This window comes from Choloepus didactylus, chromosome 18 (assembly GCF_015220235.1).
Source record: "Choloepus didactylus isolate mChoDid1 chromosome 18, mChoDid1.pri, whole genome shotgun sequence".
NCBI lineage: Eukaryota > Metazoa > Chordata > Mammalia > Pilosa > Megalonychidae > Choloepus > Choloepus didactylus.
This window is the reverse complement of record NC_051324.1, coordinates 19,720,545-19,733,906: the sequence shown is the minus strand read 5'-3', so window position 1 is coordinate 19,733,906 and position 13,362 is coordinate 19,720,545. Positions and strand designations below refer to the sequence as shown.

At 44.2% G+C, this 13,362-nt stretch overlaps 1 protein-coding gene across 4 annotated transcripts in view; it reads right to left on the bottom strand.

Annotated features, from left to right (window-relative positions):
• Positions 1–11,131: 11,131 nt before the first annotated feature.
• Positions 11,132–13,362, bottom strand: part of LOC119513611 (NACHT, LRR and PYD domains-containing protein 1-like) — a 47,310-nt gene continuing 45,079 nt past the window's right edge. For 3 of the 4 annotated variants that reach the window (XM_037808973.1, XM_037808974.1, XM_037808976.1), the window contains 2 exons: positions 12,369–12,413; positions 11,132–11,934 (listed from right to left, as the gene is read on the bottom strand). In XM_037808973.1, the coding sequence (XP_037664901.1) occupies positions 11,594–11,934; positions 12,369–12,413 (386 nt within the window). In that variant the 3' untranslated portion in view covers positions 11,132–11,593. The remainder of the gene's footprint in view (positions 11,935–12,368; positions 12,414–13,362) is intronic. The other variant, XM_037808975.1, reaches the window with a different exon arrangement.

Here is a 13,362-nt window from a genome sequence, read left to right as displayed (position 1 = left end):
CATTTTTTCATGTGTTTCTTGGCCATTTGTATTTCCTCTTCAGAGAACTGTCTTTTCATATCTTTTGCCCATTTTATAATTGAGCTGTCTGTACCATTGTCATTGAGTTGTAGGATTTCTTTATATATGCAAGATACCAGTCTTTTGTCAGATACATGGTTTCCAAAATTTTTTTCCCATTGAGTTGGCTGCCTCTTTACCTTTTTGAGAAATTTCTTTGAGGTGCAGAAACTTCTAAGCTTGAGGAGTTCCCATTTATCTATTTTTTCTTCTGTTGCTTGTGCTTTGGGTGTAAAGTCTAGGAAGTGGCCGCCTATACAAGGTCTTGAAGATGTTTTCCTACATTATCTTCTAGGAATTTTATGGTACTTTCTTTTATATTGAGATCTTTTGTCCATTTTGAGTTAATTTTTGTGTAGGGTGTGAGGTAGGGGTCCTCTTTCATTCTTTTGGATATGGATATCCAACTCTCCCAGCCCCATTTGTTGAAAAGACCATTATGACTCAGTTCAGTGACTTTGAGGGCCTTATCAAAGATCAGTCGGCCATAGATCTGAGGGTCTAACTCTGAATTCCCAATTCGATTCCATTGATCTATATGTCTATCTTTGTGCCAGTACCATGCTGTTTTGACAACTGTGGCTTTATAATAAGCTTCAAAGTCAGGGAGTGTAAGTCCTCCCACTTCGTTTTTCTTTTTTAGAGTGTCTTTAGCAATTTGAGGCATCTTCCCTTTCCAAATAAATTTGATACCTAGCTTTTCCAAGTCTGCAAAGTAGGTTGTTGGAATTTTGATTGGGATTGCATCGAATCTGTAGATGAGTTTGGGTAGAATTGACATCTTAATGACATTTAGCCTTCCTATCCATGAACATGGAATATTTTTCCATCTTTTAAGGTCCCCTTCTATTTCTTTTAGTAGAGTTATGTAGTTTTCTTTGTATAGGTCTTTTACATCTTTTGTTAAATTTATTCCTAGGTACTTGCTTTTTTTAGTTGCTATTGAAAATGGTATCTTTTTCTTGAGTGTCTCTTCAGTTTGTTCATTTCTAGCATATAGAAACATTACTGACTTATGTGCATTAATCTTGTATCTCGCTATTTTGCTAAATTTGTTTATTAGCTCTAGTAGCTGTATCGTCGATTTCTCAGGGTTTTCCAGACATAAGATCATATCATCTGCAAACAAAGACAGTTTTACTTCTTCTTTTCCAATTTGGATGCCTTTTATTTCTTTGTCTTGCCGGATTGCCCTGGCTGGCACTTCCAGCACAATGTTGAATAACAGTGGTGACAGCGGGCATCCTTGTCTTGTTCCTGATCTTAGAGGGAAGGCTTTCAGTCTCTCACCATTGAGTACTATGCTGGCTGTGGGTTTTTCATATATGCTCTTTATCATATTGAGGAAGTTTCCTTCAATTCCTACCTTTTGAAGTGTTTTTATCAAAAACGGATGTTGGATTTTGTCAAATGCTTTTTCAGCATCTATTGAGTTGATCATTTGATTTTTCCCTTTCAAATTTTTAATGTGTTGTAATGCATGGATTGATTTTCTTATGTTGAACCATCCTTGCATGCCTGGAATGAACCCCACTTGGTCATGGTGTATGATTTTTTTAATGTGTCTTTGGATTCGATTTGCAAGTATTTTGTTGAGGATTTTTGCATCTATATTCATTAGGGAGATTGGCCGGTAGTTTTCCTTTTTTGTAGCATCTTTGCCTGGTTTTAGTATTAGATTGATGTTAGCTTCATAAAATGAGTTAGGTAGTGTTCCATTTTCTTCAATGTTTTGAAAGAGTTTGAGTAAGATTGGTGTCAGTTCTTTCTGGAAAGTTTTGTAGAATTCCCCTGTGAATCCATCTGGCCCTGGGCATTTATTTGTGGGAAGAATTTTGATGACTGATTGGATCTCTTTGCTTGTGATGGGTTGGTTGAGGTCTTCTATTTCTTCTCTGGTCAGTCTAGGTTGTTCATATGTTTCCAGGAAATTGTCCATTTCCTCTACATTATCCAGTTTGTTGCCATACAGTTGTTCATAGTATCCTCTTATAATTTTTTTAATTTCTTCAGGATGTGCAGTTATGTCACCTTTTTCATTCATTATTTTGTTTATATGGGTCTTCTCTTGTTTTGATTTTGTCAGTCTAGCTAGGAGCTTGTCAATCTTGTTGATCTTCTCAAAGAACCAACTTTTGGTGATATTTATCCTCTCTATTGTTTTTTTGTTCTCTATGTCATTTATTTCTGCTTTAATCCTTGTTATTTCTTTTCTTGTACTTGGTTTAGGATTGGTTTGCTGTTCATTTTCTAGCTTCTTCAGTTGATCCATTAGTTCTTTGATTTTGGCTCTTTCTTCCTTTTTAGTATATGCATTTAGTGCTCTAAATTTCCCCCTCAGCACTGCTTTTGCTGCATCCCATAGGTTTTGGTATGTTGTGTTCTCATTTTCATTTGTCTCTAAATATTTAGCAATTTCTCTTGCTATTTCTTCTTTAACCCACTGATTGTTTAGGAGTGTGTTGTTTAACCTCCAGGTATTTGTGAATTTTCTAAGTCTCTGATGGTTATTGACTTCTAATTGTATTCTATTGTGATCAGAGAATGTGCTTTGAATAATTTCAATCTTTTTAAATTTATTGAGGCTTGTTTTATGTCCCAGCATATGATCTATTCTGGAGAAAGTTCCGTGAGCACTAGAAAAGCATGTGTATCCTGGTGATTTGGGATGTAATGTTGTGTATATGTCTGTTAAATCTAATTCATTTATCAGATTGTTTAGGTTTTCAATTTCGTTATTGTTCTTGTGTCTGGTTGATCTATCTATAGGAGAGAGTGATGTGTTGAAGTCTCCCACAATTATTGTGGAAACATCAATTGCTTCCTTTAGTTTTGCCAGTGTTTCTCTCATGTATTTTGTGGCACCTTGATTGGGTGCATAGACATTTATGATTGTTATTTCTTCTTGTTGAATTGTCCCTTTTATTAGTGTGGAGTGGCCTTGTTTGACTCTCAAAACATCCCTGCATTTAAAGTCTATTTTATATGAGATTAATATTGCTACACTTGCTTTCTTTTGGCTGTAGCTTGCATGAAATATTTTTTTCCATCCTTTCACTTTCAATTTCTTTGTGTCCCTGTGTCTAAGATGAGTCTCTTGTATGCAACATATTGATGGTTCATTTTTTTTTGATCCATTCTGCAAATCTATATCTTTTATTTGGGGAGTTTAATCCATTTACATTCAATGTTATAACCATGAAGGCATTTCTTGAATCAGCCATCTTATCCTTTGGTTTATGTTTGTCATATATATTTTTCCCCTCTCTCTATTAATATCCTTTATTGTACCCATACTGAATCTCTTTAGTACTGAACCTTTCTCCAAGTCTCTCTGTCCTTTCTTTGTTTCTCTGTCTGTAAGGCTCCCTTTAGTATCTCCAGTAGGGCAGGTCTCTTGTTAGCAAATTCTTTCAGCATTTGTTTGTCTGTGAAAAATTTAAGCTCTCCCTCAAATTTGAAGGAGAGCTTTGCTGATTAAAGTATTCTTGGTTGGAAATTTTTCTCACTCAGAATTTTAAATATATCATGCCACTGCCTTCTCACCTCCATGGTGGCTGCTGAGTAGTCACTACTTAGTCTTATGCTGTTTCCTTTGTATGTGGTGAATTGTTTTTCTCTTGCTGCTTTCAGAACTATCTCCTTCTCTTCTGTGTTTGACAGTGTGATCAGAATATGTCTCGGAGTGGGTTTATTTGGATTTATTCTATTTGGAGTTCGCTGAGCATTTATGATTTGTGTATTTATGTTGTTTAGAAGATTTGGGAAGTTTTCCCCAACAATTTCTTTGAATACTCTTCCTAGACCTTTACCCTTTTCTTCCCCTTCTGGAACACCAATGAGTCTTATATTCGGATGTTTTATATTATCTATCATATCCCTGAGGTCCGTTTCGATTTTTTCAATTTTTTTTCCCCATTCTTTCTTTTAAGCTTTCATTTTCCATTCTGTCATCTTCCAGGTCACTGATTCGTTGTTCAGCTTCCCCTAGTCTTGTACTATGAGTGTCCAGAATCTTTTTAATTTGGTCAGCAGTTTCTTTAATTGCCATAAGATCATCTATTTTTTTTTATTTAGTCTTGAAATGTCTTCATTATGCTCTTCTAGGGTCTTCTTGATATCCTTTGTATCCCATACTATGGTCTCATTGTTCATCTTTAGTTCTTTGAGTAGCTGCTCTAGGTGCTGTGTCTCTTCTGATCTTTTGATTTGGGTGCTTGGGCTTGGGTTATCCATATCGTCTGTTTTTTTCATATGCTTTATAATTTTCTGTTGTTTTTGGCCTCTTGGCATTTGCTGAACTTGATAGGGTTCTTTTAGGGTTTGTAGACCAATTAAAGTCCTTATCTCTAATTTATCAGATCTACAGCTTCGTGGAGTACACTTTCTCTAACTAACCAGCAGGTGGCGTCCACGAGCCACCTGTTCTCCACAAGCCAGTTCTCCCCTGCTTTGCCTTTGTGGTGAGTGGGGGAGTGAGTCTTGTGGGGTCCAATTGGTGTACCAAGCTTGCGTGTGTAGTTGGTGTTGCCCGCCCTGTATATGGGGCGTGTTTCTGGGCAGTCAGGGAGGGGGGGTGGCTCTAACAATCAAATCTCCCTGGTGTTCCTGGAGTTTTAAAGCTGCTGCAATAGTCTAATCCTTCAGTTCAGTCCTGCCACGGTTTTTCTCTGCCACTGACCCACAAGTCCTTGGTATTGGTGTATGGCTCCTAAGACTTGCGAGTGGGTCCCTGTTCCAGGCCGTGCACCCCCTGGTCCTCTGTTGAGGGATGACTGTGCTATGTCACAGGTGAGTGCTGTCCCCCCAGGGCGGTTCTGGGCTGCTGGGCTGTGTAGGGAGGCTCCTAGTCTGCTAAAATGATGGCTGAATGGGGCTTTGTTAATTCACACTGCTTCACCTTCCCAACTCTGGGACAATCAGCTGAGGTTGCAGGGAGGCTAATGTCCATGCCCAGTTTTGTGGTGTGTGCCTGTTATTTGAAGCACTTTCATCACACTGGGTTGTCCAGGCAGCTCTGGGCTATGGGGCTGGCGATAGGCAGGAGTGTTTCCTGTCCACCGGGATGATGACTGTGAGCGGACACCCCTCTTTTCTTGGGAAGTTGTGGTGTTTAGTGAATTTTCTCAGCCACTGGATTATTGCCTTTTGTCTCAGAGCTCTCTTAATTCTGCTCTTGTCTTGACCTGCCCAAATTGCAAGTCTTTGAAGCTTTCTGTATTGGGCTTCTTCGAGTAATTGTTTTAGAAAAAGAAAAAAGGATTAAAAAAAAAGAAGTGCCCTCCTCAGAGATCTAATGGGTTATTGAAATGCTAAGAGACAAAGCAATTAGGGCCATTAAGGAAAGGTCCACAGGGCAGAGAGATAAGCTTTTCTTCGGGATTTGCATATGAGCCTTAGGGCCTGAGCTCTGCCCTTCCCCATTCTATGTTCACCAGAACTCCAAAAATCCTCAGCTTTTATTTTGGAGTTTTTCGTGTTGTTTTTTTCTATGCCTGTTTTCTCTCTGCTGGGCTGTCTGCTCTCAGATTCTCTGGTGTCTGGTCTCAGTCTATCTATGGTTGGAGTTTGGATCAGTGGAATGAGTTTCCGATAAGGGCTGCCACTGCAGTTCTCCCTTCTCCTTCCCGGAGCTGACAGCCCCTCCTCCCATGGGACTGAGCCTGGCAGGGAGGGGTGCAGGTCTCCTGGCCACAAAAACTTACAGATTTCGCTGATCTCAGCCATTCCACGTTTTCATGAGTGTTGTATGAAGTATGCCCAAAGTCAGATTGCTCTGTGGTGTCCAGTCCATGCAGTTCCTGGCTTTCTACCTACTTTCCTGGAGGAGTAACTAAAATATACAGCTCACCAGTCTGCCATCTTGACCCGCCTTCTTTATCAGTGTCATCTTGATTAATGGAAATGGAGTCCTTAGTGCCTTTGAATCTAATCAAAGTAGAAAGCCAATTGTAAAAGTCCATTTTAAGATTCTGTTTCTCAAGAACCACTCCTGGTACCAAGATGTATTAGTTAGGGTTTTGTAGGGAAACAGCACCAACAAGAGATATCTGTAAATACAAGATTTTATAAAAGTGTCTCAGGCAACTGTGGGGATGGATGCACGAGTCCAAATTCTAGAGGGCAGAATGCATGAGTCCAAATTCCAGAGGGCAGGCAGCAAGCTGGCTACTCCGATGAAGGTCTTTGATGAACTCCCCAGGGGAAGCTGGCTCGCTGAAGAAGTGAAAGTTCTCTTCTTTAAAAGTCTTCAACTAATTGGATTAAATCCAGCTGACTGAATTCTCTCATTGCAGAAGACGTGCCCTTCATTGATGTATCAGCCACAGATGCAGTCAATTGACTGATGATTTAATAAACCAGCCTTCTGGTTTATTATCCAGCTGCAAATATCCTTGCAGTAATTGTTAGGCCAATGCTTGCTTGACCAGACACCTGGGCACCATCACCTGGCCAAGCTGACACATGAACCTAACCCTCAGGGGTGGGGTTGGGGGCTCATGCTCTGAAAGCACCAGATTTGGAACCCATTTGGGCCCCAGAAAACCTGTGGTTGATTGAACCAAACATTGATGCTATGAATAAGAGCTGGATGTAATGAGCTGGATAGAGGTTTGATGGGCCCTGGAAAGATGAAGGAAAACATTAAAGACATAATTGTTCATTTTGTTTCTGCCTTATTCCCAAAGAGATTGAAGGCAGTGAATTTTATAGGAGTCTTGGTCACCAGTAACAGAAAAGACACTGGAACTAGGGAAAGCATAAAAGGGGAAAATTATAATGAAGCAGGATGGCTCCTGGAAACCAGGGCACAGATGCATCGTGCCTTTAGCAACACTCTGGAAGCAAGGACTGGGGGGCAATCCAGGGCAACCACCATCTCCATCCCTTCCTCCTGCTTCTCTCTGCTCATCAGTTTCATTTTCTTTCCTACTGCAGCCTGGCTTGCTCTGTTTTTCCTAGAAATTGGCCCCTGGTAACAGCTCCTCAGTGGCCAGTCTGCTGGGTCTGGGGGGAAAGTTCACTTGTACAAACATGGCTATTTCTGCTACAATTTAGTATGCATGGCAGTGGGTGGGTGGCTCCATTATAGTCCATTCTTGGCTGCCTGTCACTCATGGATACACATATGCAGGATCACAACTCACAAACTTTACAACACTACACCCACACAGTCTGGCTTTCCTTCACGTGGTCTATTTCAAAGATGTCCTCACCTAGCCCATCTGCCTTGGTTATGCAAACTAACTGTACCAGTTTGTATATATTATGTCTCCCAGAACATGTTCTTTGATGCAATCTTGTGGGGGCGGACATATTAGGTGGGGATTAAGTTGGAACATTTGGATTAGGTTGTTTCCATGGAAATGCACCCAACCCAACTGTCGGTGATAACTCTGATTGGATAATTTCCATGAAGGTGTGGCCCCACCCATTCATCATGGGCCTTCATTAGTTTACTGGAGCACTACAGTTTGCTACAGCCAAGAGGGACACTTTGAAGAATGCACAGGAGCTGAGAGAGGAGCTGCAGATGAGAGACAGTTTGAAGACAGCCGTTGAAAGCAGACTTTTGCTCCAGAGAAGCTGAGAGAAGAACAATGCCCCAAGAGCAACTAAGAGTGACATTTTTGAGGAACTGCATCCCAGAGAGGAACATCCTGGGAGAAAGCCATTTTGAAACCAGAACTCTGGAGCAGACACCAGCCACGTGCCTTCCCAGCTGATAGAGGTTTTCCGGAAACCATTGGCCATCCTCCAGTGAAGGTACCCGATTGCTGATGTGTTACCTTGGATACTTTATGGCTTTAAGATGGTAACTTTGTAACCAAATAAATCCCCTTTATAAAATCTGATCCATTTCTGGTGTTTTGCAACCAGGCAGCATTAGCAAACCAGAACACAGTTACTGCCCTTGTCAGTGGAAGGCAATCTCCAAACATGCCCGGCTCCTGCAAGTAGAGGTGAAAGGGGGTGGGTTTTTCTGAAGGGACTAGATAGTCCCACAGTTATTCTGGGGAGTGATTAAATTTGGGCCAGGAGGGGCTGGGACTGCTCCACAAGCATTTCCAGTGGGAGACATGGGCCTGGTCTCCATGCCAAAGTCAATTTTGTCAGACTTGGGTAAAATATGTTGCAGGCAGAACACAGATCCTGAAAATAGCTCTGCTTTTACCAATTGACTGCATCCCACCAGTTAAAGAAACTTAGAATATCTTGGAATTCAGTGGATACTATAGGGAATTAGAAAAGATCTCAAAAGGGAATAAAAGCCTACTAACTGAAATCTATCTGATAGCAAGAAATAATGACTCAGTCCTAAATGTATGTTTATGGCCCTATTGTGGTGAATTGAAACAAGTTCCAGCAATCTCTTATTTGGTTTGGAATGAGAGTGAGTCATTTACCTAAGAGAAGCTTGGGCAGTGGTTAGGAGAGCAGACTCCAGAGCCAGCCTGCCACAGGTTGGATCCCAACTCTGCCACTCTGTGGGACTTTAGGAAAGCTACTAATACCTCTCTGCTTCAGTTCCCTTGTAAAGTGAGGATGATAATGATACCTGTTATCATAGTGTTGTCATTAGGATTAGATGGATAAAGCATATAAAACTTCTAGAACAGGGCAGGGATGGGTGGGGTGGCTGCACTAGCAGGCTGTAACTTCCAGGTTCACCCATACTTGGGTTCAGCTTTGAGTAATCTGATACTCTTGCTTTTTGAACCTACCCACAGGCTATTGAAAATTTCCCCATACCCTCAGCAAGGGAGTGAGCGCCTTTTGGGCCTCCTGCAAAGGTTGGGCGCTTCTTCCCAGACACGCTGCCTGCCATGACTCTCAGCAATTTTCACACCCCTAGCTGGGAACTAAAAATTGGAGGACAGTGCCTTGGGCAGACCCGGAGCTACCTACTCTACCTGCAGCTTCCTGGGAGGGAGGATCAGAGCCCCCTCCGGGGTGATGGGAATTTTTACCTTGAGAATGGATTAAATTAGAACCAATTGATGGAGCACTATTCCAGTGTGTTGTCCACTGTAAGGCAATAGAAGAAAATAGTTTTGTCCTAGAGCACCCTTCCATGGTTCTAAGGGACTTACATGAGGGCTTTGGCCATTTGGGGAAGGATTAAGTTCTAAAAAATATATGGCTGAGGTAATCATATTCCGATGCAAGTAGTGCACCTGCCACATTCAGCAGGTAATTGCGGATGCAGTTGGTCTGGAATCTGTACAAATAAGCAAGCTTGCTGTGCACAGCTTTCCTGTCCTTGGAAGTGCAGAGTCAACGTCTTGGGTGCAGAGTCTTGACAATCTCATGCCTTCTACCCAGGCCTATCGACCTTTGAGAGAGCAGCCATGGTTGCCTGGATCCTTCTCAAAGGATGGATGTTGTGATGGTTGGGTTCATGTGTCAACTTGGCTAGGTGGCCTAGCTGTCTGGTCAAGCAGGCACTGGCCTGACGATTGCTGTGAGGATATTTGAGGCTGGTTAATAAACCAACGGGCTGGTTTGTCGGATCATCAGTCAATTGACTGCAGCTGACTGATGACTCATCAAGGGTCATGCTTCCACAGTGAGAGAATGCAATTGGCTGGATTTGGTCCAGGTGATCAGTTGAAGGCTTATAAGCAGGATGGTTAGAGAACCTTCACTTCTTCAGCTGCTCAGTGAAGCATTTCCTGGGGGGCTTGTCGAAGTTGCCGGTTCGTTTCCTGAAGAGTTCGTCAAAGTTGTCGGTTCGTTTCCCGAGGAGTTCATCGGACGTCTTCCTTGGAGTTGACAGCTTGTTGATGGCTCTGCAGAATTTGGACTCATGCGCTCCCGCAGTTGCGTGAGTCACTTTTACAATCCGATAATCAGAGACATCTCTCATTGATTCTGTTTCCAAGGAGAACCCTAACTAATACAGATGTTCTGTCCGAATCCACTTCCATCACAGGACAGCTCCAAGAGCTGGGATACGAGAGTTCAAGCACATCTCATCTCCAGGGGGAGATCCCGATGGAGTCAACCAGATGTACCGAGCGTGTTTAGCAACGTGGCCTCAGTGGGAAATCAATGGCTCACAAAGAGAGCTCCTCTGGTGCATGCTAATGATGCTGCTGGAACTGATGCCACAGGTGTGGGCCTTTCCCTTCTCATTTTTTTGATGTTTGTGTCCCCACCCTCTTGAATTCTCTTTGGGGTTAGCTGTGAGAAGTTGAGATTTGATGACCTCTCTCACTGAGCCAATGAGCAATAAAACCAAGAGGTTATACCTGTCACTGTGTACTTACAATGTGCTGGACACTGATCTGAGCATATACATGTGGCTCATTTAACCCTTGGAACAACCCTTGGATTCAAAGAGGCCAAAGAAGAGACCCCCCAGGGCTGTGCAGTGACCCAAGTGGGCGGTGAGAAGTGATAGAGAAGGTGGGGAGGGAGATGCATTCAGCTTGTGCTTCTGTATCTCAGGGAGGGGTAGCGTGAGGAGGTTTTGCTTTCATGAGTTGAGGACAACATTTATATAAGTGCTGCAACACCAGTGGGTCCAGTTCTAAGATTACTGATTGCCTGGGGCCATGGAGGTGGCCCGCTCACAGGCATTGTCACTAGGGTGGGTCCTGGTATGACATGGGCGATATGGCAGCCAGGAAGGGAGTGAAGGGAGACATCTGGGCACAGTTCCTGGTCATTTGGCTAATAATAAATCCTCACTGATTATGCTCCATGTGCCATGCACTGTACTAGGTACTGGGAATAAACTGATGAGCAGATCAGATGTGGTTCCTGTCCTCAGGAAGGTTACCATCTAGTGGGGATAGGCAGGTGGGGAAGCAGTGGGGCCAATGCAGTGTGGTAAGTGCCCTGAGAGGGATACTCAGGCTGCTGCAAGAGCACAGGGCAGTGGAACCTAAGCCAGGTGCAAGGGCATGGCATGGCTTCCCACAGGAAGAGACACCTAAGCTAAGGCCTAGACCCCATTCCCCCTGAAGCCTTCTCCTTCACCCCTCTCCTGGCTTTCTTAACACCAGACCTCAGAACAACATGGCACAAACAATACCAATAAAAAAGCCAAGCCCAACATGGGGCGTTGAAAAATAAGTTTGTTTTTGCATGTATCTGCAAGCCATTCAAATCCCACAAAGCATCTGCGTCCGCTGCTGTCTCCAGCCAGAGTTGCCAGTCACGTGCCATCTCCCACACCCCACCGATTCCTCCTTGCATCCAGAGGGGACAGGGAGGGCTCTAGGCTTGGCTGCTGGGGCCACCAACCAGACCCTTGAGTTAGGCTTCCACAGGCCTGCAGAACCCTTGCCAGCTCCAGATGGACGTTTCCTGAGATGCTGTTGCCTCACCTGGACGGTTGGCCTGTGAAGTCCCAGAAGGTAGACTGGGTGCCTGGGTGGACATGGACATATAAAGCCCAGCGGAGGCACCATCAAAGCTCTGTAACTTTAGAGCTGGAAGGTACCACCAAGGGCAACTTGTTTATAGATGAAGAAACTGGGACCAGAGAGGGTGAGACAGCCAGGACTCAAAAAACGGGTGTTCAGACTTCAGTGCTGAGCTCATCAGGACCCATCTCCCCTCCGTCTCTGCTGCTGCCCCACTTCTCCCACAGTTCCACGATTAGGTGAGGATGGGTTTCCTTCAGGGCTCGGTAGAGTCGATCTTTGCAGGCCCAGTCCCAGGATGGGCTAAAGCTGAAGAGCTTCCGCATCTGGCTCGGCTTGGTGGCCTCAGCCTGCACCCTCTCATACTGCTCCTGGCTCAGCACCTGCCCATACAGCTTGTCCAAGACAGGGTCCACCGATGTCACCCGGGCCACCAGCTGCTCCCGATACCGGTCCACGAAGTGCAGGGCTGGGGCTTCTGGGAATGGAGGTGAGGCTGCTCACGAACAAAGAAGGGTTCCCGTTATAGCCCCTACCTCTGATCCCCCAACTTTAGCCCCCTTCACTCACCCCATCTGCATTCCTGACTTTCTTTTCTCCCTGTAAGGGCATTTGGCCACCAGAAGGGCAACTCTGCCCTCCCTCACATCAGTCTCCAGCCTGGCATTTTGCTGAACACAGAGAGGGGAGGCAGCCATGCTGGGGCTATTTGAGGCTACCCAGTGGAGGTGCCAGGGCCTCCATAGACTGGGAGTATGGGGACAAAGGGAGGGACTCTGCCCCTGGGCATGCACCCCCTTTCCAAGGCCTGATCCCTTGTAAGGTTTGCATTGACAATCTCTTCCTTTCTCTCTTTCCATCCCCCCAGGACCAGATAAAATACTCCAGAACTGCCACTGGCTCCTGTGGTCTCTAACAGCCTTTACTAACCTGTCAGCATTGGAGGGAGCAGCGTGACTGCAGGTCTGAGATCTCCTGGGGGGAAACAGAGATGAAGAAGCATCCACAGCAGTGCCAGTTGTTAACACATAAGATACACCTCAAACGCCCCACCCACATCTGAGATAACTTGGATTCCGTGAACAAGCTATAGACAAGTTCTGACAGAATCTGGGAGTAAGGGCTGGAAGCACCCTTAGAGATTTTCTAGGTGAATCCCTTCCTATGTTTATGGGGAAACCAAGGCCTAGAGGCCCTTGTCATAGGCTAACACACACATCTGCACACACACACACACACACACACACACACACACACACACATAGAGAAAGAAAGCAACAGCAATTTCTCCCACAGCACCACAACACTCCAGGCATGATTTTATCCAGTCTTGGCTTGAACAGAACCCCTGGTGGAGAACTAAGCCAGTCCCTTGCTAGATAGCTTATTGAGATCTCCTTATTCTGAGTGGACCTAAACTGTTTGTTCTACATTTGCACATCAGAATCTGGAGTCAAACAAATCTTGGCATTTGGGAGTAATGGGTGAATTTTCATAGAAAAATAAACAACAAAAACATGAAGGGGCTTAAACAGTTACTTGCAAAAGGAGAGGAAGGAAATTCCCAGCAGCTTGTGGGAACAAGGCCTGAGGGTTTGAGCAGATTCCAAGGACAATATGACCTCACAGCCTGGGGAGGTGGCACAGGAGATGGGAGCTCAGGTTGCATTACTGGGAGCCCTGGGTCTTGTGGATGGAAAGAGGAGTGTGTTCTACATTCCTTACTGCTGACTGGAAAGTCCTGGACTCAGTCCTGACTCCATTCACAAAGGAGCATGTACTGAGGAAGGCTACTGGATGCAAAGAATTTTAAAAATCCAAAATGTAAGAGGAATGACAGAAGGAACTGAAGATGTTTAATTGGAAGAAGAGGAGACTTTAGGGAGGCCATGGTTACATCTTCAACCTGAAGGGTTTTCCCATG